This window comes from Cherax quadricarinatus, chromosome 40, assembly GCF_038502225.1.
Source record: "Cherax quadricarinatus isolate ZL_2023a chromosome 40, ASM3850222v1, whole genome shotgun sequence".
NCBI classification, from domain to species: domain Eukaryota; kingdom Metazoa; phylum Arthropoda; class Malacostraca; order Decapoda; family Parastacidae; genus Cherax; species Cherax quadricarinatus.
In genome coordinates this window covers 17,304,504-17,329,192 of record NC_091331.1, presented here as the reverse complement: position 1 = coordinate 17,329,192, position 24,689 = coordinate 17,304,504, and the positions used below count along the sequence as shown (strand labels likewise).

Here is a 24,689-nt window from a genome sequence, read left to right as displayed (position 1 = left end):
GCCAGATTGTGTCCAGAAGAAGGATTTTGAAGGGTTTGGGGCTGACCCTGAGGACCCTTTGCCAGTTGTGGAATCTATTGTGGCATTGGGGAGTTCCGTGGGGTTGGATGTGAGTGGCGAGGATATGGAAGAGTTGGTGGAGGATCACAACGAAGAGCTAACCACCGAAGAGCTGCAAGAGCTTCAGCTGGAACAGCAACAGACCGCAGCACAGAATGTTGCTTCAGAAGAGGAGGGAGAGAGATGGACAAAGGTGCTTTCTTCAGAAATTAAGGAGATTTGTGCAATGTGGAGTAGGATGGAAAGATTTGTGGAGAAATATCACCCTGATAAAGCTGTTGCAATCTGTGTAGGCAACATGTACAATGACAAAATCTTGTCCCATTTTAGGGAAATTTTAAAGAGATGCCAGAAACTGAGCTCTCTGGACAAGTATTTAGTGCCACAGGTGTGCAGTGACTCTCGAGCTGGTCCTAGTGGCATTAAAAAGATGGCTAATGTAATTCCTATCAAGATGGGGACAAGTCGTTACCGTCAAATTACCGCTCAATAAGCCTGACCTCAATTGTAGGCAAATTACTAGTCAATTATAGCTGAGATTATAAGAAGCCATCTGGATAAGCATAATCTGATTAATGATACTCAGCATGGATTCATGAGAGGCTGTTCTTGTCTAACTAATTTATTAACTTTCTTCAGTAAAGCTTTTGAGGCTGTTGATCATGATAAAGAATTTGATATTATTTACTTAGATTTTAATAAGGCTTTTGATAGAGTACTGCACCAGAGACTGTTAAAGCGGCAGCTCATGGCATTGGGGAAAAACTGCTCTCATGGATCGAGTCATGGCTCACAGACAGGAAGCAGAGAGTGTCCATAAATGGGGTTAAATCCGAGTGGGGATCTATAACAAGTGGCTCTCCACAGGGATTAGTCTTGGGCCCATTGTTGTTTATAATAGAGATCCTCTACAACCACGGTGCTCTAAACACCACCTCCAAGGCTGAGGGACTGATTACCTCATCTTTTGTATATAGTTCTTCTGATTTCTTATGTCCAAGAATCTGTATTGATAAAGCCACTGGATGGCGAAACGTCTACAATAAAGATAACCAGATGTTGCACGAGTGTCTTAACTTTCATCTTGTCGGTATTGTATACCTGTCTTGCACATCCTCCAATGTTGTTGGAGTTATATAGGGCTACAGAAAACACCACCGCCTCAGCTGCTGCTTCATCACCATTATGGACGGCTTACTCTCAGTGGCCCTTATACACCCAACAACACAACACAACACCTCTCGTGACGTACGTAATGACTTATTTTATTCATTCTAGAGTATATTCCATGTTTCTATGTTATTAATATTGTTTATTATGTCATATTAGTTGAATTGTGATAGATAAATAAGCCATAGAGTTGATATTAGTGTCATATTCTCCAACAATAAACTTGCCATCCCTCCTTCACACAAACAAATTGCCAATAAGAACATAAGAAAGGAGGAACACTGCAGTAGGCCTGCTGGCCCATACTAGGCAGGTCCTTTACAATCCTTCCCACTAAGAACATAACAGTGGAAGAACACTGCAGGTCTACTGGCCCATACAAGACAGGTCCTTATCAAAATGACCTCTACCCAAAGCTACCCAAGAATTTACTCCCATACCCAATGACACAAATCAAACTCAGCTCCTCCAACTCATATATTTGTCCAATCTCTTCTTAAAGCTACCCAAGGTCCTAGCCTCGATCACCCTACTGGTAAGTGTGATGTTAAATAAGAACTTTAGAAAGTAGGAACACTGGAACAGGCCTACTGGCCCATACTAGGCTAGTCCTTCACAAATCCAACCCACTAACAGAACAAATGCTACCCAAGCAATAAGCTCAGGTGCAAGTCCGACTCAAATCCAACCCCTCTCACTTGAGTTTTTTTTTTTTTTTTTTTTTTTTTTTTAAAACAAGTCGGCCATCTCCCACCGAGGCAGGGTGACCCAAAAAAAGAAAGAAAATCCCCAAAAAGAAAATACTTTCATCATCATTCAACACTTTCACCACACTCGCACATTATCACTGTTTTTGCAGAGGTGCTCAGAATACAACAGTTTAGAAGCATACACATATAAAGATACACAACATATCGCTCCAAACTGCCAATATCCCAAACCCCTCCTTTAAAGTGCAGGCATTGTACTTCCCATTTCCAGGACTCAAGTCCGACTATATGAAAATAACCGGTTTCCCTGAATCCCTTCACTAAATATTACCCTGCTCACACTCCAACAGATCGTCAGGTCCCAAGTACCATTCACTCCTATCTAACACGCTCACTCACGCTTGCTGGAAGTCCAAGCCCCTTGCCCACAAAACCTCCTTTACTCCCTCTCTCCAACCCTTTCAAGGACGACCCCTACCCCGCCTTCCTTCCCCTATAGATTTATATGCTTTCCATGTCATTCTACTTTGATCCATTCTCTCTAAATGACCAAACCACCTCAACAACCCCTCTTCTGCCCTCTGACTAATACTTTTATTAACTCCACCCCTTTTCCTAATTTCCACACTCCGAATTTTCTGCGTAATATTTACACCACACATTGCTCTTAAACAGGACATCTCCACTGCCTCCAACCGTCTCCTCGCTGCTGCATTTACCACCCAAGCTTCACACCCATATAAGAGTGTTGGTACTACTATACTTTCATACATTCCCTTCTTTGCCTCCATAGATAACGTTTTTTGACTCCACATATACCTCAACACACCACTCACCTTTTTTCCCTCATCAATTCTATGATTAACCTCATCCTTCATAAATCCATCCGCTGACACGTCAACTCCCAAGTATCTGAAAACATTCACTTCTTCCATACTCCTCCTCCCCAATTTGATATCCAATTTTTCTTTATCTAAATCATTTGACACCCTTATCACCTTACTCTTTTCTATGTTCACTTTCAACTTTCTACCTTTACACACATTCCCAAACTCATCCACTAACCTTTGCAATTTTTCTTTAGAATCTCCCATAAGCACAGTATCATCAGCAAAAAGTAACTGTGTCAATTCCCATTTTGAATTTGATTCCCCTAAATTTAATCCCACCCCTCTCCCGAACACCCTATCCTAAATTGGAAACTACCCAATGTTTTAGCTTCGATCACCCTACTAGGCAGACCGCTCCACTCATCAACTACCCCTATTACCAATGTTCATTTATACATTTTATTAGTGCCCTAGAGTCCTTATGGAGGGGGATTCCCCTTCCAAATAACCTCTCTTCCCTCTCTCCTCCTCCCTGTCTTCCATTCATCAACAACAGCCTTCAATAAAGGTAACTGTCATGTTGAATGTTCATTCTTTTGTGCATGTAAATCTATCTTTTAGGTAAAAAAAAAAAATTGTTGTTGATACTTCTGGGTGTCTGGAACGAATTAATTGGATTTACGTTATTTCTTATGGGGAAAATCGATTCGAAAATCGTCTATTTTGATAATAGTCCCACTTCCAGGAACGGATTAAGGATGATAATTGAGGGACCACTGTATACGTTTTATTTTCCTGCCTTCAAATTTGGTACGATAGGCCTGAGATGCCTTGTCAGCAGAGAATGGGTCCTAACACTCAATTTGCGTGGTATTAAAAAAATCTGGGACCACTTAGTACCTTGTGGGAGCACCAGTTCAAATGAGCAGCAGCTAGAGCAAACAGTGCAGCAAACACCTGGGATTCAATGATTTCAAGTAGTATTAACACTCCCATTTTAAGAGGAAAGTGATTTTGTCCCTGAGTTTTAATTAAAGGCTTTGAGGTGGATGTGGCCACAAGTGGTCGAGGAAATTTCAAAAACTCGATAATAACCCATGTGCAATATTTGTGCAACACCCTTTCAGAATGTCTTATAACCTATGCCCTAAGTAAAGAAAAACAATTCTGCCTGGCTGGCTGACTGACTGGCTGGCTGATTGGCTGGCTAGCTGGCTGGCTAGCTGGCTGGCTAGCTGGCTGGCCAGCTGCTTGCAGCCTGGCTCTATCTCTGTTTGTCTGTCTGTATCTGTGTCTCTGTCCCTCTGTCTATATCTATCTTTGTCTATCTGTCTCTATCCATCTCTGTCTATCTCTTTCTATCTGTCTATCTACCTCTGTCTCACAGGCACACATAAATACAAGTATACATAGTGTAAATTACCTAGGATAACCCAAAAAATCCAGACAAAGTGCTGCTTGAAGATGTGAGTAAAGTGATGACTTTGCAGTCTTGTGGCTCTCTGAGACAGACAGCTAGATGGATAGACAGGGAGCTTAACAGACAAATAGACAGACATGTTTGTGTACCAGCAAAAACAAAGCCAGGCCCTAATCTTTTCTTATCAAGTCTTACCACTGCACCCTCGCTAATGCTCATCAAACGTCAGCTCTTATCAAATGTTATCTCATTTTATCACGTCACTGTCAGGGGTGGACTTTGTTTTTCATGCTTCAAGGGAACTTATTATTTTATTAGTAGTATTCTTCTCCTCCTTGTCCTCCTCCTCCTCCTCCCTCCTCCTCCTCCTCCTCCTCCCTCCTCCTCCTCCCTCCTCCTCCTCCTCCCTCCTCCTCCTCCTCCCTCCTCCTCCTCCCTCCTCCCTCCTCCTCCCTCCTCCTCCCTCCTCCTCCTCCCTCCTTCTCCCTCCTTCTCCCTCCTCCTCCTCCCTCCTCCACCCACCTCCTCCCTCCTCCTCTCTCCTCCTCCCTCCTCCTCCTCCCTCCTTCTCCCTCCTTCTCCCTCCTCCTCCTCCCTCCTCCTCCCTCCTCCCTCCTCCCTCCTCCCTCCTCCTCCCTCCTACTCCTCCCTCCTCCTCCTCCTCCCTCCTCCTCCCTCCTCCTCCTCCCTCCTCCTCCTCCCTCCTCCTCTCCTCCTCCACCCTCCTCCTCCCTCCTCCTCCTCCTCCTCCTCCTCCTCTTCTTCCACATATCCAAAACGTTGCTGGGACCTATAAATACTTTGTATATAGTATTCCAAGACAATAATAAATGTCCACCTGTCAGTGTGTTTTGCGACAATATGAGTACAATTTCAGTACCTAATACTAGTGTCAGAACAAAGATTGGTTATCAAATGACAAGAACTACTATAAAATGTAATTATCAGAACATAAAAATTATATAAAATAATATGAAAAATAGAAAAAAAGGTATATCGGCAACACTTCTGCAAGCTGCAGGACTCAATGTTGCTCTTATGTGAGCATCCAGTGCCAACTTCTGGGGCTCATATCTGGGTAAGTACTGACCCTAAATTTTTTTTTAATCTTATAACACTTAGAAAAATGTGTTCTTTTTTCAATAAAAAAAAGTTCTTTTTTATTTTTCAAAATATTCGGGGCACTGGGATACTGAACGTATATATACATTTGGACCGTTTACAGGTTAAGCAGCATAATGTGATCCTTTATTGACAATGTTTTGCCCATGCAGTGGGCTTTATCAAGTCACAAACAGATCTGCCTGGGTGAAACATACGTGGCTATATATAGGATGGGAATGCTGGGTAAAGTGGAGAATGGTACACGTGACAATCTTCGGAGTAGAGTGAAGAAGTCTAAAAACTTGGGTAGCTTTTGAAAGAGATTGGATAAGTACATGAGTGGATCTTCTGCAGTGTTCCTCGATTCTTATGTTCTTAAGTGGAATAGCGATGAAGTTTCTTGGAGAGAGGTTCAGATATGTTATAGAAGCCGTTGTTCTGGTTGTTGTTGGATGTACACATAAGTACATCACTTATCTGTACATCCAACAACTTCAACCATAACAACAGCTTCTATAAATAAATAAATAAAGTTTATTTCTTTGTAAAGGTTACAATGTGTAATTACAATTTTGATTTGCTAAGTACAGTGGACCCCCGCATACCGTTGGCCTTACATAACGTTAAATCCGCATACCGCTACATTTTATCGCTAAGATTTTGCCTCTCATACAGCTAAACAACCCGCTCAACGCTGTTCGTCTGAGACGCGTCTCTGTGCGGCCTGAGCCACGCTCACATGTTCCGCCGGTGGCATTGTTTACCAGCCAGCCTCCGTGGTAACATCCAAGCATACAATCGGAACATTTTGTATTATTACAGTGTTTTTGGTGATTTTATCTGCAAAATAAGTGACCATGGGCCCCAAGAAAGCTTCTAGTGCCAACCCTACAGCAATAAGGGTGAGAATTACTATAGAGATGAAGAAAAAGATCATTGATAAGTATGAAAGTGGAGTGCGTGTCTCTGAGCTGGCCAGGTTGTATAATAAACCCCAATCAACCATCGCTACTATTGGTGGTACAGCTGCTGCTGTACCACCGTCAGCTGCTGCTGCACTGTCAGCTGCTGCTGCTGCTGTAGCACTGTCAGCTGCTGCTGCTGTTGTACCACCGTCAGCAGCTGCTGCTGCTGTAGTACCGTCTGCTGCTGCTGTAGTACCGTCTGCTGCTGCTGTAGCATCATCTGCTGCTGCTGTAGCATCGTCTGCTGCTGCTGCTGCTGTACCACCGTCAGCTGCTGCTGCTGCTGTAGTACCGTCTGCTGCTGCTGTAGCATCGTCTGCTGCTGCTGTAGCACTGTCAGCTGCTGCTGCTGCTGTACCACCGTCAGCTGCTACTGCTGCTGTACCACCGTCAGCTGCTGCTGCTGCTGTAGTACCGTCTGCTGCTGCTGTAGCATCGTCTGCTGCTGCTGTAGCACTGTCAGCTGCTGCTGCTGCTGCTGCTGTACCACCGTCAGCTGCTGCTGCTGCTGTAGTACCGTCTGCTGCTGCTGCTGTACCACCGTCAGCTGCTGCTGCTGCTGTAGTACCGTCTGCTGCTGCTGCTGCTGCTGCTGTAGTACCGTTGTTGGTGTGGCTTATTGAGAATACCAAGAAACAATTAACCCCAGAGGATTTGCCACCCAGGATAACCCAAAAAAGTCATCGAAGACTGTCTAACTTATTTCCATTGGGGTCCTTAATCTTGTCTCCCAGGATGCAACCCACACCAGTCAACTAACACCCAGGTGAACAGGGAAAAATGCCTGGAACTAGTGCTCATATTGGTGAATTTAAAGCCAGCAAAGGTTGGTTTGAGAGATTTAAGAATCATAGTGGCATACACAGTGTGATAAGACCTGTTCTGGAAGAAAATGCCAAACAGGACCTACAGTACTCAGGAGGAAAAGGCACTCCCAGGACACAGTGTCTCATCAGTCATTGCTGCATCTTCAATAAAGGTAAGTGTCATTTATTCTTCATTTAGTAGAGTAGTACATGCACAATATATATTGTGCATGTACTACTCTACTATTGTGCATGTATCCTTCTCTTTGTGTGTAGGAAAATGTATATTTCATGTGGTAAAATTTTTTTTTCATACTTTTGGGTGTCTTGCACGGATTAATTTGATTTCCATTATTTCTTATGGGGAAAATTCATTCGCATAACAATAATTTCGCATAACAATGAGCTCTCTTGCACGGATTAATATCGCTATGCGGGGGTCCACTGTACAGAGATAGCCACTATCATGCCAAGGCATTTCGGGCAAACTAATCCTAATACATAGTAACTAATTAAAACTAGTTAAGATAATAGTACATAGTAATGATACTTAAAACTGAACATGGAATAATGGTTAGCTGTTTTACAATCTTATTTGAACTTAATAAATCTTACGTAAACTTAGTACAGAATCTAACTTACGAGTAATGGTGCAGTTGTAATATTTTATGGAATAGCAGAATTAAAAGCCAGGAGGTCACATGATAAAACTAGTTAGCAGATGTTTGGTTGATTTAGTTAATATTGTGAGACAAGATGATTTTTTAGCAAAGTCCTAAATTTATAAGCTGTCTGGGGATCCTTGACCTGTCCCAGTAGCGAGTTCCAGATCTTCGGGCCTTTTATGTGCATAGCGTTCTTGTAGAGTGAGAGTCTGACTTGAGGGATGTTAAAAAGTGCATATGCCTTGTATTGTGACTGTGCATTCAGTTGTAACTGTCAAGGAGTAGTTTTATGGGAAGGTTTACAGTGGAGTTTAAAGTTCTGTATATGTAGGAGGCACAGTAATAAGAGTGTATGTCTTGTATATTTAGCAAGTTGAGTCTTTTGAAAAGTGGTGGGGTGTGCTGTCTAGCACAGGAGCTGGTTATCACCCGTACAGCAGCTTTTTGTTGGATTATTAACCCTTTCAGGGTTTCTGACGTACTAGTACGGCTTACGCACCAGGGTTATTGACGTACTAGTACGCCTAAATTCTAGCACCTTCAAATCTAGTGAGAGAAAGCTGGTAGGCCTACATATGAAAGAATGGGTCTATGTGGTCAGTGTGCACAGTATAAAAAAAATCCTGCAGCACACAGTACAGAATGAGAAAAAAAAAAACTCTGACCGTGTTTTTGGTTTTATAAAACAGCGACTTTGCAGTGTATTTTTGTATGGTATTTATGGTTGTATTTTAGTTTTCCTGGTCTCATTTTATAGAATGGAAGACATATTACAGAAATTGAGATGATTTTGATTGGTGTCATAAGGAAAAGTACCTTGAAATTGAGCTCAAAGTAGCAGAAATGTTCGATTTTTACCAAAGTTCAAAAGTAAACAAATTAGGCCAAGCGTCCAATACACGTCAAGTGGTGAGTCTAATATTCTTTCACAAATGCGCTGATATTATTTATACCATTTCTACACTGATGAAGTAGTCTGCATAGCATAAATCTTCTATTTTTTTTGTGAGAATAAAAATTCAAAGTGGAAAGCAAAAGAAATGTAAGAGGGGCCTGGGGACGTGAGTAATGGACAGAGGAAATGTTATTTTAGTGCCAGGAATGTCTGTCTTGTTTATTCTGGACCCTATTTGTAAATTGGCATCTTTTGAAATTTGTGTGAAATTGGCAAAATTGCCAGTTTCTGACCACTTTATTGGATAGTTGAAATCTGTAAATGGGTGGTTTCTTGTACTCATTCGATAGAAAAAATGGAGTTCTAGCGAAATAGGTATGATTTTTGTCTACTAGTACGTGAATTGGCTGAAAATAGGGCTCAAAGTGGGCAAAATTGCCTATGCGTAAACATCGTCGAGACTGCTAATTTCACGAGAGCATAATTCCGTAAGGTTTCCATCAAATTTCATACTTTTGGTGCCATTATGATCAGGAAAAGATTCTCTATCATTTCATAAGTATTTTTTTCCGACCCTGAGAACAAGTTTAGGAGAGGGCCTGCTGACCCTGAAAAGGGTTAAGGGTCTAAGGTGGTTGGCAGTGGTTGAGCCCCAGGCATAAATACCATAGGTGAGTTAACCCTTTCAGGGTCCGTCCCATAGATCTACGGCTTCACGTTGAGTGTCCAAACCGTAGATCTATGCCAAAATTCTAGCGCCGTCAAATTTAGCTCGAAAGCGCTCATAGGCCTACATGTGAGAGAACGGGTCTGCGTGATGGGTGTGCACCATAAACAAAAAATCTAGGCGCCCACATAGCATTGTGGGAATGCCGGCTCAGTTACCCTTGTTCACCATGCCTCGTCACAAGTCAGCTCTCACTCCCTGGAAAATTGGGACTCTCCTCTTCCTATCTGATAGTTCTGACACTGATGGAAGTGGAAATGAAGATGAATTCTATGGCTTTGATCAGTTAGTGACCGAAAGGAATGACCAGGATATCGATAATAGTGCAGAAAACCCTGACGATCCTCAACCTCTATCTCTGGTGTGGGCACTCGTGACTCACGGTCGGTTGTACCTCAAAACAAGAGAAAACTAATATTTTCGCGTGGCCAGGCCTCTGACTTCAGTAATGATGATGATAGTGACGTAGATTGTGATTTTATTGCGCTTGACGATCATTCGAGTAGTGATAGTGAGGAATCATATTCACCAGTGAAGCGTCGGTATGTACGCCGCCGCATGCACTCGGGTAGTGTACCCTATGCTGTGCCCAGGGGACGGAGTACATCCCGGAATACATCCCATGGCCCTACACCAGGTTTAGATAGTGATAGTGAGGATGATGTGGCTACACTTGGCATGGATAGACCACAGGCATCAGTAGATGGTGGCAATGGTGATGGTAGTGGCACCGCCATGCGTGACTCACCAGCCCAGGCTGGGACCCACGCTGCTGACTCCTCAGTTCAAGGACAAAGAGGAGTGTCAGCCACCAGCCCACCACAACCACAACTACCCGCACAACCAGCCTATGATGTCCATTATCCACCAGCAAACCGTATCTGGGATTGGCAGCAAAATCCCAATTTTGTTCCCAAGCCCCACCACTTTGATGACTCTCAAAGTGGAATTCTACCTACTTGTCCCCATGGAACCACGGCCAATGAACTGGAATTCTTTGAATTATTCTTTGACCAGCCATTGATGGAAACTATTGTCAGGGAAAGTAATAAGTATTTTGAGTACACCATGGCCAATACGATCATATCACCACAGTCAAGACTACACAGGTGGAAAGAGACGACTGTTGCAGAAATGTATTTGCTTTTTGCAACAATAATGCTTATGCCTCATGTCTATAAGCATAATATAAAAGCATACTGGTCCACAGATCGGCTAATTTCTACCCCGGTCTTCAGTGAAATCATCCCAGTGAACAGGTTTATCTTACTGTTACGTATGTTACACTTCTCTGACAAAACCAGGCCTGACAGAAGTGACAGGTTATACAAGATTAGAAATGTTTTTATGTATCTCAAACAAAAGTTCAGCATATACTTTTATCCATTCAAGAACGTTGTAATTGACGAGTCTTTGATTTTGTTCAAAGGTAGACTGTCATTCAAGCAGTATATACCGAGCAAGAGGAAACGCTTTGGTATAAAACTGTTTGTACTCTGTGACTGTGACAGTGGCCTGGTGTTGGATGTTGTTGTATACACGGGAAGTAAAACATTGAAAGATACCAAGATGTTATTGGGTATCTCAGGTGACGTAGTGAGAAACATGATGGCACCTTATCTTGGTAAGGGGCATACATTATATACCGATAACTGGTACACAAGCCTATTACTCAGTGATTTCCTGCTAGTGAACAAGACAGATGTGTGTGGCACAGTGCGTTCTAATCGTAAACATATGCCCAGGCTCAACGCAGGTGCTCATGGTGATGACGTGCAGGTGTTTACTGCCAATGACATCATGGCATTACGGTGGTATGACAAACGAGATGTCATTGTTGACAACCATTCACCGTAATGAAATGCAAGACAGTGGCAAAGTTGATCGAGTGACTAATGAACGTATTCGAAAACCAGTGACAATGATTGATTATACACAAAATATGCGCTTGGTTGACAAATGTGACATGCAGATTGGTTTTGTTGATTGTGTTCGTAAGAGTTACAAGTGGTACATGAAACTTTTCTTCCATCTCATGGACATTTCAATGCTCAATGCATATAATATGTACCAAATAAAGACTGGCAACAGACCACCGTATGGTGAATTTTGTTTGTCTGTTGTCAGACAACTCATAATGAAGTACCAGGTAAGAACACCTGCTATACAACAAGGTCCTCGAATTACTCAGGATATACCCAAGCGTTTGAGGAGGGAAGGTGATCATTTCATAATACAACTTCCTTCAACTCAGAAGAAATTTGCTCAGAAGAGATGCATCGTCTGTGCACAAACAAAACGACGGCAACAAAGACGCAAAGACACTCGGTTTATGTGTGAGGAATGTAAGGTGCCTCTGTGCATGGTGCCTTGTTTCAAGGAGTTCCACAAGCTCCAGCAGTTCTAAAACCATGTCCAGTGATTGTAAATATGTAAATATATGATAGAACATTAGTATTATACAAGATTTGTGCATGTTTATTGTAATAAACAACAGTGGTAAACAATATGATAATAACTTTAGTGTGGTTATTGTGTTCAATACAGTGAGTTTATATATATACATTATATACAGTATTGGTCTCTCAGGCCCCAAATGTTAGTAGGAAAAGAAGAAAATTGGAAAAGAAAAGAAAAAACTAAATAAAGTAATGCGCGTATGTGGAATTCGTTGACGTTGCCGCCACCACATCATTTTGGACAAACTTCTTGGCACTGTATCTCGGTAAGTACTGATCAGAATTTTTTTTTTGTCTTATTACCTTCACAAAAATATGCTCATTAATTCTGTAAGAAAAAATAATTTTTTTTTTTTTTTTTACAAAATTTCTTGGACACTGGAGCACCACTTCAGATTTTGGCCTTGAACCCTGAAGGGGTTAAGGATATACAGTGGACCCCTGGTTAACGATATTTTTTCACTCCAGAAGTATGTTCAGGTGCCAGTACTGACCGAATTTGTTCCCATAAGAAATATTGTGAAGTAGATTAGTCCATTTCAGACCCCCAAACATACACGTACAAACGCACTTACATAAATACACTTACATAATTGGTCGCATTCGGAGGTAATCGTTATGCGGGGGTCCACTGTATTAGAGAGTGGTACAGAGTAAGGAGAGTTGTTTGTGGTACATAGTATCATATCTTGGAAAGGATTCCTACTGATTTGGAAATTTTCTTGGCTATGTGATGGGTATGGGACTGATATTTAAGATTACAGTCAAGGAGAAGACCTAGAAATTTGCCCTCCGTGTGTCTTGATGTAGAGGAACCATTTAACAGTATGTTGAGTTGAATATTTGAGGCTTTGTTGCCAAACAGCATGAAGTATGTTTTATTTATGTTGAGAGTGAGTTTGTTGGTCATCATGCAAGCGTATATCTTTAGCAGTTCATTGTTTACAGTTTTTCCAAGCACAGCTGGGTCTGAATGGGAGTAGACATATGTAGTGTCATCTGCGAATAGAACTGGTTTAACCCTTTCAGGTTTGAGAGGCCCTCCCTCTCCTAAACTCGTTCTCAGGGTTGAAAATTTTTCGGAAATTTTTTTTTTTTCTTGTGAAATAACAGAGAATCTTTTCCTGATCATAATGACACCAAAAGTATGAAATTTGGTGTAAAACTTACGGAATTATGCTCTCGTGAAGTTTGCGGTCTCGACGATGTTTACGCATCTGTGATTTCACCCTTTTTGAGCCCTATTTTCGGCCAATTTCAGTGTACTAGTCGACAAAAATTATATCTATTTTGCTAGAACGCCATTTTTTTCTATCAAATGAGTGCAAGAAACCACCCATTTACCGATTTCAACTATGCAATAAAGTGGCCAGAAATTGGCAATTTTGCTAATTTTACACAAATTTCAGATGCCAATTTCCAAATAGGGTCCAGAATAAGCAACACAGACATTCCTGGCACTAAAATAACATTTTCTCTGTTCATTAGTCATGTCCCCAGGCCCCTCTTACATTTCTTTTGCTTTCTGCTTTGAATTTTTATTCTCTCAAAAAATAGAAGATTTACTGTTATGCAGACTACTGCATTAGTGTAGAAATGGTGTAGAAATAGTATAAATAATATCAGTGCAATATTAGGTTCACCAGTTGATGTGTATTTGACGCTTGGCATGATTTGTTTACTTTTGAACTTTGGTAAAAATCAAACATTTCTGCTACTTTGAGCTCAATTTCAAGGTACTTTTCCTTATGAAACCAATCAAAATCACCTCAATTTCTGTAATATGTCTTCCATTTTATAAAATGAGACCAGGAAAACTAGAATACAATCATAAATACCATATGAAAATACACTGCAAAGTCGCTGTTTTAAACCAAAAACACGGTTGGAGTTTTTTTTTCTCATTCTGCACTGTGTGCTGTAGGATTTTTTTATACCATGCATACCGACCACATAGACCCATTCTTTCATATGTAGGCCTACCAGCTTTCTCTCGCTAGATTTGAAGGCGCTAGAATTTAGGCGTTCTAGTACGTCAATAACCCTGACGTACTAGTATGCGTAAGCCATACTAGTACGTCAGAAACCCTGAGAGGGTTAAGGAGTTGGGATGCACTGGGGAGATCATTGATGTAGATGAGAAAGAGGAGTGGGCCTAGGACACTACCCTGGGGTACTCCTACAGCTACAGGTTGGATAGCGGAGTTGACTCCATTTGCATGTACATACTGGTGTCTGTCGTTAAGATAGGATTTTAACCCTTTGACTGTTTCAGGCCCCTCTCTGAAACTGTCATTCTATGTCGCTCAATTTTTGAAAAAAAAAAATTATTTTTCTTATGAAATGATAGAGAATCTTTTCCCGATGGTAATGACACCAAAAGTTCGAAATTTGGTCGAAAACTCGTGGAATTATGCTCCCGTGAAGTTAGCGGTCTCGGCGACATATGCGTATCGTCGATTTCGCCGACTTTGAGCCCAATTTTCAGCCAATTCCATTGTTCCAGTTGACCAAACTCATAGCTATTTCTTTATAACTCCATTTTATCTATCAGCTGAGTACAAGAAACCTCCCATTTACTAATTTGGACTACCCAATATGGTGGTCAGAAATTGGCAATTTGGCCAATTTCACGCAAAATAAAAAAGATGCCAATTTCAAAATAGGGTCCAGAATAAACAAGGTAGACATTCGTGGCACTAAAATAACATATGCTCTGTTCATTAGTCACATCTCTAGGCCCCTCTTATATTATTATTGCTTTCTATTTTGATTTTTTATTCATACAAAAAAATACAAAATTTACTGTTATGCAGACGACTGCATTATTGTAAAAATGGTATAAATAATATCAGTGCACTAGTGAAAGAATATTAGACTCCCCAGTTGACGTGTATTGGACGTGTGGTGTGATTTATTTACTCTTGAACATTGGTAAAAATCGAACATTTCCGCTACTTTGAGCTCAGTTTCAAGGTCGTTTTCATCGTAAAAGTAATGAAAATCATCTCTATTTCTGTAATATGTTTTCCATTTTATCACCTAAGACCATGAAAACGCGAATACAACGATAAATACTATACGAAAATACACCTCAAAGTCGGCGTTTTATTCCAAAAAAACGATCCGAGTTTTTTTTTTCTCATTAGGCAATGTGTGCTGCAGGATTTTTTTTATGTGGTGCACACTGACCACACAGACCCATTCTCTCACATGTGGGCCTACCAGCTTTCTCCCACTTGATTTGAAGCCGCTAGAATTATTGAGTATATATACGTCAGAAACATTGGCTCGTAAGACGTATTTATACGTCGAAAACAGTCAAAGGGTTAAGTAGTCAAGCGAATGTCCTCTTATGCCGTAATGATTCAGTTTGAGGTGCAAGAGATTGTGGTCAACTGTGTCAAATGCTTTTCTTAGGTCAATAAAGAGCCCCAGAGGATATTCATTTTTATCGAGAGCTGTGTATATTAGGCCAAGCATTTGTATAATAGCATCATTCATACTTTTTTTTGGTCTAGACCCAAACTGGCATGGGTTACGTGCGTTGTTGGATGTAAGTTAGGAATAAAGTCGGCTGTGTATTGTTTTTTCAAATATCTTGGAGACTAAGGGCAAGTTTGATATGAGTCTGTAATTGTTCAAATCAGTTGGATCTCCACCTTTGTGGATCGGGGTGATCCTTGCTGTCTTGAGGATAGATGGGAAGGTTGAGGATGCTATAGATTTGTTAAACATTGTTGCAATAATGGGCGACAGTTCTGGTGCAGCTTTTTTATATATGAATGGCGGCAAGTTATCTAGATCACCTGATTTGTTCTTTAATGATTTAATGATGAGTGAGACTTCAGTGGGATTAGTTGGAGCTAGAAATAGAGCATTTGGATAGTTGCCAGTGAGGTACTCGCTTGGCTGGGTATTTGAGCTAGGAATTTGACTCGCTAACTTTAATCCTACAGTAGAGAAGAAGACATTAAATTTGCTGGCCGTGTCTATAGGTTGCACGTAAGTCTCTCTTGTTTCCAGTCAATTTCCCTGAGCCCAAAATTTTGGAGAGTGTTTGCCAGGTACTTTTCATGTCACCTTTCATTTCACTAAATCTATTTTCATAATACATTTGCTTTGATTTATGAATTAGTTTTGTGAGTATTGATGTGTATCTGTTAGTAAATTCTTCAGTTATTAAGCCTAATCTGAACTGTTTTTCAATTTGGTGTTTTTTATTAATAGATTTGAAGATACTTTTTGTTAGCCATGGGCTGTTTAGCCTCTTTTTTGTGATCTTTTTCGTTTTGATTGGGCAATGTTTGTTATAGAGGTTTAGGGTTTTATGTAAAAAAAATTTGATATCTTTATCAGTATTATTACTGTCATCCAGCTGAACCTCTTGCCAAGAAACTTCTTCATCGCTATCCCACATAAGAACATAAGAATCAAGGAACACTGCAGAAGATCCACTCATGTACTTATCCAATCTCTCTTAAAAGCTACCCAAGTTTTTAGACTTCTTCACTCTACTCCAAAGATTGTCACGTGCACCTTTCTCCACCTGACCCAGTATTCCCATCCTATATATAGCCACTTATGTTTCACCCAGGTAGATCTGTTTGTGACTTGATAAAGTCCGCTGCGTGGACGAAACATTGTCAATAAAGGATCACATTATACTGCTTAAGTGTTTATATTTCCATTGTGTCAGTATTTTATACCATTTATTTCCAAGTGGTGGTGGTGGTGTTGGGTTTATAAGGGCCACTGAGAGAAGCCATACATATTAGTGGTGGTGGAGGTGGAGGCACCAGCAGAAGCCACCAACACTATTCACACTTAAACAGTTTATGTAATTTATAAATAAGAAATATTTACATTTTAATTTATAAATAAGTTTATTCAGGTATACGCAAATACAGTTACGTTCATAGATTATCATACATAGCAGCATATGTGTAAAGTACCTAGGATAACCCAAAAAAGTCAGAGTGACTTGCGTATTTCCATTGGGGTCCTTTTATATTTACACTTATACGTACTGTATTTACTTACACTTTTATATTACACTTACCTTGGAGGAGATGTTAGTTTATTTAGTTTGATGGAGGAGATGCTGGCAGAGGTTTAGGGTGGTGGAAGACAGCAGGCCGGTGTATGTTCAGCGGCCCTATACACATCCAACAACATTGGAGAGTTACTTTCGTGTCATTTTTCTATCGCTTAACTTACTTGCTACACTGTTGATGCTACATTTTATCGCTGGCTGGCACTATAGCCTTTATCGATACCTGCTGCTTTAGTATTGTACATATTGTAGAATCAGTGAATCACTGCAGAAGGCACATTCTCCCCTCACTCTTCCTCCTCCAGTTTGGTACTTTGCTACGAGTTTTTTATTGTGCTTCTTTCCTTCTTTACTACAGAGCTGGCACTAGAAGCTTTCTTTGGGCCCATGGTGGCTTATTTAGCAGTTACAAGCAATAAAAACAATGGAATAATACAAAATATATCGCATGTACGTGTGGAATCGTCCTCCCTGGCTTGTAAACAATGGCACACTGGCTGTACATGGGCTCAGGCTGCACGGACACGTTTGGGACGAATGTCCTTAGCAGAGTTCTCGGGCATTAGCTGAGCCAATATTTTGACACAAAAACGTGCCGCTATCCTATTTTGGCATTAGCCGATGCCACCGTTACCCGAGGGTCCACTGTACCAAAGTGGAGGAGGAAGAGAGAGGGGAGAATGTGCCTTCTTCAGTGATTCTACGATATGTACAATACTAAAGGAGCAGGTATCGATAAAAGCTATAGTGCCAGCCAGCAATGAAGTGTAGCATCAACAGTGTAGAAAGTAAGTTAAGCGATTCAGCGATAGAAAAACGACACGAAAGTAACTCTCCGATGTTATTGGAGGTGTATAGGGCCACCAAACATACACCGCCCTGCTATCTCCCACCACCCTAAACCTCTGCCAGTATCTCCTCCATCAAACTAATTAAACTAACATCTCCAAGGTAAGTGTAAATATTTCTTATTTATAAATTACGTACATTGTTTCATTGTGAATAGTATTGGTGTCTTCTGCTTCCGCCTTCACCACTACTAATATGTACAGCTTTTCTCAGTGGCCCTTATAAACCCAACAACACCACCCCCAACAGTTACTCCTCACATATGATATAACATTTTATTCATTCTAGAGTATATATCATGTTTCTATGTTATTAATATTGTTTATTATGTCAGATGAACTGTGATAGACAAATAAGCTGTAGAGATGATATTAGCGTTATATTGAAGCATAATAACTCTCCTGCCTCTCGCCTTTCTCTCTCCCCTCCTACTTGTCTGCCATACACCAACAAGAGTCTTCAATAAAGGTAAGTGTGATGTTCAATGTTCATTTATCTATATTATTAGTGCTTTATATTCATTTGTCATGTTTTCTGTATGTAAATCTATACTTAATCTTTAAAAAAAATTTTTTTTTTTGTTAATACTTTTGGGTGTCTGAAACGGATTAACTGGATCCCCATTATTTCTTATGGGGAAAATGGTTTTGCCAATCGTGAATTTCACCATTCAGCTGACTCTCTGGAACGAATTAATCATGAAACTCAGGGGTCCAGTGTATAGTCCAAAATGAACAATGTAAATATTCCTGGCACTAAAACAACATTTCCTCTGTTCATTAACCATGCCCCCAGACCTCTCATATACAGTAGACCCCCAGTTTTCAGCTGGTGTGGAAATCGTACAATTCAATTTTTGATCACTCTTTTCGGTGAAAATTCCCCCCAGGTTTTGTACATCTGCTTGGAAATCATTGGTACCAGACGCGTGTGCCTGGGCCACTCGTACGTTCATGACTCACTCTTGGCACATTAAATGTCTTATTTTAGGTTAATTTAGATATTTTCATTAATCCATCTATGTATTTACTTCAAAATTATGTAAGAAACATGTTACATAGCATATAAACATGCATTGTTTATATGCGGTGGAGGGTAAACATTACATTTTCTCTGGTCCAGCATTAGAGAAAACTGTATGAATCTGCGTTGGCCCAGTAACCACCCTTAATACATAAGCTTTTGTTTACAATTCACGGCATGAATTATTCGTTACTTCTCCCTTTGTTTATGATGGCATCTAAACGTAGTTGTTAGAAACGATTCAACTCAGTGAACATGGTATGTCGATGGTAATAATATGGCTTTGGTAGGTAGGGGTTGGATATGAGTGGCCAGGATCTGGAAGAGTTGGTGAACAACCACAGGGAAGAGCTAACAAGAGTCTTCAATAAAGTATGTAATGTTCATTTATCATTAAAATTAGTTATTTATATTTATTTCTCATTGTTTTCTGTATGTAAAACTCTAGTTATTCTCTATAAAATGTATTTTTTTTAATATTTTTGGATGTCTGGAACAGATTAATTGAATTTACATTATTTCTTGTGGGAAATATCACTTCAGATTTCAGTCATTTTGGATTTCGGCCAACCTTCTGGAATGGATTAATTACGAAAACCGTGGGTCTACTGTATTACACTTGCCTTTCATTTTTATTTCATAATCACACAAAAGTAGGAGATTTACAGTATTTCTTGGATAATAAAATATAACCAGTAATGATTTGTCATGGTTTACAGCATTCCAATAATTGAATCACATTTATTAAAAACCCATAAAGCAGACTGGGTGTGTAGGGAGTCTTACCTGTCTTCTGGAAAATTGGCAAAAATCCAATATATATGCTACTTTGAGCCCAATTTCAAGTTATTTCCAGTCATGAAATAAACTAAAATCATGTCAATTTCAGTAGTATGTCTTCCATTCTAACAAATGATATCAAGATATAGTAATAAAACTATAGAAACCATTTACACACCACTCACCACACAGATCCATTCTCTCGTATATAGGCCATATCTCACATTTACTCAAAGCTTATCTGAGTGAGAACTACGTGAGGGACTGGCTTCAAAGATGTATGTGACGGCCACTGATGCATTACCACGGAGTAGCAAGCTGAAGTGATCCTTTACTTCCCTGAAGTACATTTTTCACTTTCTTGAATCGCAGTGCACTTTTCACTTTTTGTGGCTTGTAGCCACCCTCAGAAATAATTTCCTGTAATTCAGCAAGAAAATTCCCTTGGGCAGTGTGGTTAGCAGAAGCACTTTCACTGGAAAACTTAATGTATAGCCAACTGCACAATTTGAATTTGTGGAACCAGCATGTACTAAATGTTCAAGCTACGTCAAGAACCCCTCCATAGCCCTCTGGATAATACTTTTAGTAACTCTGCACCTCCTGATCTTCAGGCTACAAATTCTCTGCATAATTTTTACACTACACATTGTCCTCAGAGATGACATTTCCAGTGTCTCCAGCCACTTCCTTGCTGCAGCATTCACAACTCATGTGTTGCACCCATATAAAAGTATTGGTACTGCTATGCTCTCATACATTCTCCTTCACATTATTGTATGTTTTATACAGTAATTTTTAGATAAATTTGTACATGTAACCGGTACCAACAAAGACACACATGCAACGTATAGGGAACATTTATTTAGTTGCTCTGCTCAACAGGAACTTTTTCAGTCTAATGGTTTGAGAATGATCCTGGTGAGAAATGTGTCCTAAATAAAAGTTCCTTATATGTTACTTATGCATTTTTTATTCATTAAAATGTTTTAACTTTTTGAGCAAATAATTGGAAAGATAAAAAAGGAGGATTTCTAGAAAAAGTAATGATTCCTATTTCAAAAGTGGTGATTTACACCAGTTTGCATCTTAATCAAAAAGCGTATTTTACCAATGTTAACTGCTTTATAATGGTTTTCTTCAGTTGGAATATGTCTTGTTCATATTGTATTTTATGTAATTGTCTTTTACTTCAAGATTTGTATTATACGCAATGACAAGAAAGTTGGAAGTTTCCCTATCAATTGGGATGGTCTGTGTGTATCATCATCCAGGGATGGCAGCAGTGAGGTGGCTGTAGGTGGTGCTGACAACCTCATCCATGTGTATACACTTAGTGGCAACACTTTAACAGAGGTTTGTAGTACTACTCTCTGCTTATGCTGCTGCTAATATTCATTAAATAAGAATTAATTCTGGTCTCTCTCTTTGCACCATATTAGTATAGTAAAAGCATTCCATCAAGGTTTTGTCACATGCTAGAGTTTATTCTACTGAAGTTTGTTTTTTGTATGTGACAATTTGAAATGCATTAAGTTTTATCCTTTACAAAGAAGAAAATATACTTTTTGTAATTAATTTCAGAAAACTACTTTGGAACATCTTGGTCCTGTTACTGATTTGGCTTATTCTCCGGATAATCATTTCCTTGTTGCCTGTGATGCAAACCGAAAGGTAAAATAAAATTAGCTTTAACTGTTAAACTGTTCAGATGTAAACAAACCATACCATACATGTTCAGATGTAGATCAACGTTCACTCACCTAGCGCTCCAAACGTAGATCTACTTTTTACATTTGAAAGCATGTAAAATAAAACGTAGATCTACGTTTGGAGTGCTACGCGAATGAACATAGATCTACACCTGGACAGTTTAAGGGTTAATAAAAAAAATCCATTTGTACCAATAAATAATTTAATATTTTATGATCCTAGATAATGCATACAGTACCATTGGAAATGAAATTTTACTAAATTTTTAGTTTTGGCAGGAATGCAGTTTCTGAATGAGCATAATGTTATCATTTTCAAATAAGAAGTATCTGTTAATTAATTTTGTTGCATGAATTATAAGCAGTAATAGAAATTAAGAAATTTTACTCATTCCAGGTGGTAGTTTATTCACTTCCCTCATATGAGAAGTTTAACAAGATAGAATGGGGATTTCACAATGCAAGAATCAACTGTGTGGCCTGGAGTCCTGACAGTCTCCTGGTGGCTAGTGGTTCCCTGGACACAATGATCATCATTTGGAGCATAAGCCATCCCAACAAGCATATCATCATAAAGAGTAAGTATCCTAATTGTGATTTATTTGCAGTAATCTAATCTGCAATGAACCAGACACATTGGAATTTTCTGAAAGTAGTGTATTTCTAGTATTACTGTATAATCAGTTTATTCATAAAATTTCCAGTATACAGGAAACAGTAGAGGATAAAGTATTTACCTCTACCTGTAGTAGATGTCCTCTTCCATATAATGAATGAATATATGTACAGTATGTATATATGTATTTGTGTGTTTTTTATGTATGTTGAAGAAGATTTTGTTTGGATTATTGACCTGGAGGGTTAGTAACCCAGTATAACCCATAGTCTGTGCATCCTCAAGGACCGTCAGTCTTATTTCCCCAGGATACAACCCACAACCATTGACTAGCAGCTTACTAGATGAATAGGGACAGCAGACATAAACATGCCCAGTGTGCGAGTTGAGAATGCTGTCAAAACGCATCCTCGCACGTGCGCGGATGCATGCACGTTGGGTGTGTGTGGGGGTGCGTGTGCATGTGCATGCTATGATATTTTTTATTAAATTTTTCTTTTATGTGGCTGTATCATATATAGCTATCTTTGCTACATATTCATTTTGTATAGATGTGGTGGGTTTCTGTTAGTGGTTGTCTGTTAGTTGCAGTTCAGAAAAGAAATACGGCTTATATGTTACTTGTTGATATGTATCAAGTGTTTGCCGATAAATATCTATACTCACCTCTTCCTTTTAACCTTTTCAGGGTCGGTCCCATAATATTACGGCTTTGAAGCCAGGGCTGGCCCCGTAATACTATGCCAAAATTCTAGCAGCTTCAAATCATGTGGGAGAAAGCTGGTAGGCTTACATGTGAGAGAATAGGGTCTGCATGGTCAGTGTGCACAATATAAAAAAATCCTGCAGCAGGCAGTGCATAATGAGAAAAAATCTTAACCATTTTTTGGTGTAAAACAGCGATTTTGGGGTGTATTTTCATATGGTTTTTATGGTTGTATTCTTGGTTTCTTGGTCTTGTTTGACAGAATGGAAAATATACTACAGAAATAGAGATAATTTTGAATGGTTTACAGACTAAAAGTAGCTTGAAATTGAGCTCAGAGTAGCTTAAATGTTCGATGTTAGCCGATGTTCAGGAGTAAATGAAACACGTCACGTGTCCAATACACGTCAACTGTCCAGTCTAATATGCACTCACGAATACACTGACATTATTTATACAATTATTACCATTATGCAGTAGTCTGAATAACAGTAAATCTTCTATTTTTTGTGAATAAAAATTCAAAATGAAAAGCAAGCCTAATATAAGAGGGACCTGGGGACATGACTAATGAACAGAGAAAGTGTTATTTTAGTGCCAGGAATGTCTACATTATTTATTCTGGACCCTATTTTGAAATTGGCCTTGAATTTTGTGTGAAATTGGCCAAATTAGTAATTTCTGATCACTTCATTTGGTAGTTGAAATAGGTAAATGGGCAGTTTCTTGTACTTGGTCGATAGAATAAAAGGAGTTCTAGCTAAACAGCTATGAGTTTGGTCGACTGGAACAATGGAATTGGCCCAAACTAGGGCTCAAAGTGGATGAAATCGCCAATGTTTAAATATTGCTGAGACTGCTAACTTTGCGAGAGCATAATTTTGTAAGTTTTCCATCATTTCATATTTTTTTTTTTTTTTAAATTCTTCAACCCTGGGAGCAAGTTTGTGAGCAGAGTTCTCGACCTTCAAAGGGTTAACATGCCTAGTGCTCCAACCTTGATTTTCCCCACTTGAAAGCATGTAAAAAAAAGTAGATCTACGTTCAGAGCGCTACGCGAGGGAACGTAGATCTACGTTTGGACAGTTTAGGGGTTAAACTCTCCCTAACCCTCCCCACTTTACTAACACAATGTAAGGTAAGTTAAATTGTATGTATTAATATATTTAACTCATAGACTATTAAAAAAAAAAAATTGGCAAATTTGGAGATGTTAGGTAAATGGATGCATATGCAACTAATGTGAACGAATCATTGCCACAATAAAATGTCACATTAGTTGCATCAGTGTCCATTTACCTAACATTTAGTCGCTAATTTTCTACCATTATTACCAAATTTGGAAATGCCTGGAATGTTACCTAATTTTTCCCATACTTTCTTCACGCAGTGGCGATTCTCAGGAACATAACCCATGCATTACTGAAGAATTTGCTATGTCATTTTTTTGTCTTCAGATCATATACGTATTGTCGTTCTTCCAATATTGTAGTTCATAATAACCCTAGAAAAATTTACTCCAGTCTATAATTTATTCAGTTATTCTGCTTGCTAATTAATAGTGAATTCATTTTCTGTTTGAAACATTTCTAGGTATGAGTTCCAACATTCGTATTTTCAATAAAACACGATACTTTGTGACAGCTTTTACATTTGTAACTTGTATATCAGTCACCAGCATCCTTAGCAGGTATATAATTTTAATCCTGGATAGACATATTGCAATAATAAGTTCAAATTGTTGTAAATATATGTTTAAAATCAAACATCTCTTGTTTTGGTTGAGCTTAAATAAAAAAAAAAAAACAAGCAGAGGGCTGAGTTTTCTCATCTGATAGTGCAGTGTTTAAACCATTACATACAATAGAAATAAATTTGGCGGTTCCAGATTTTTGGAGTACAATATTCAGACCTTTTATGCTGGTGATATTGACCTTGCTGATTCCATTAGAGTAGAAGGTGGGTTGGGCAGGTATTTTTGTTTGTGGGTTTGATTTTGGGGTTAAGGGGGACCTGCATAGAGTGGGCCACCTGGCCTACTGCAGTATTTCTCCTTTCTTGTGCTCTTATGAGCAGGCTTTTGGCTTCAGCTCCCTTGGTGCTGTGGTGATGGACCAGGTGCTTCAGCTCCCTTAG

The 24,689-nt window shown here is 39.4% G+C and overlaps 1 protein-coding gene across 3 annotated transcripts in view; it reads left to right on the top strand.

Moving 5' to 3' along the window:
• flr (actin-interacting protein 1 flr) overlaps nucleotides 1-24,689 on the top strand; it is a gene marked incomplete at its 5' end in the record, with an annotated part of 240,820 nt that overhangs the window by 198,963 nt on the left and 17,168 nt on the right. For all 3 annotated transcript variants that reach the window (XM_070092751.1, XM_070092750.1, XM_070092749.1), the window contains 3 exon segments: nucleotides 20,717-20,875; nucleotides 21,104-21,193; nucleotides 21,629-21,809. In XM_070092751.1, coding sequence (XP_069948852.1) covers nucleotides 20,717-20,875; nucleotides 21,104-21,193; nucleotides 21,629-21,809 — 430 coding nt within the window.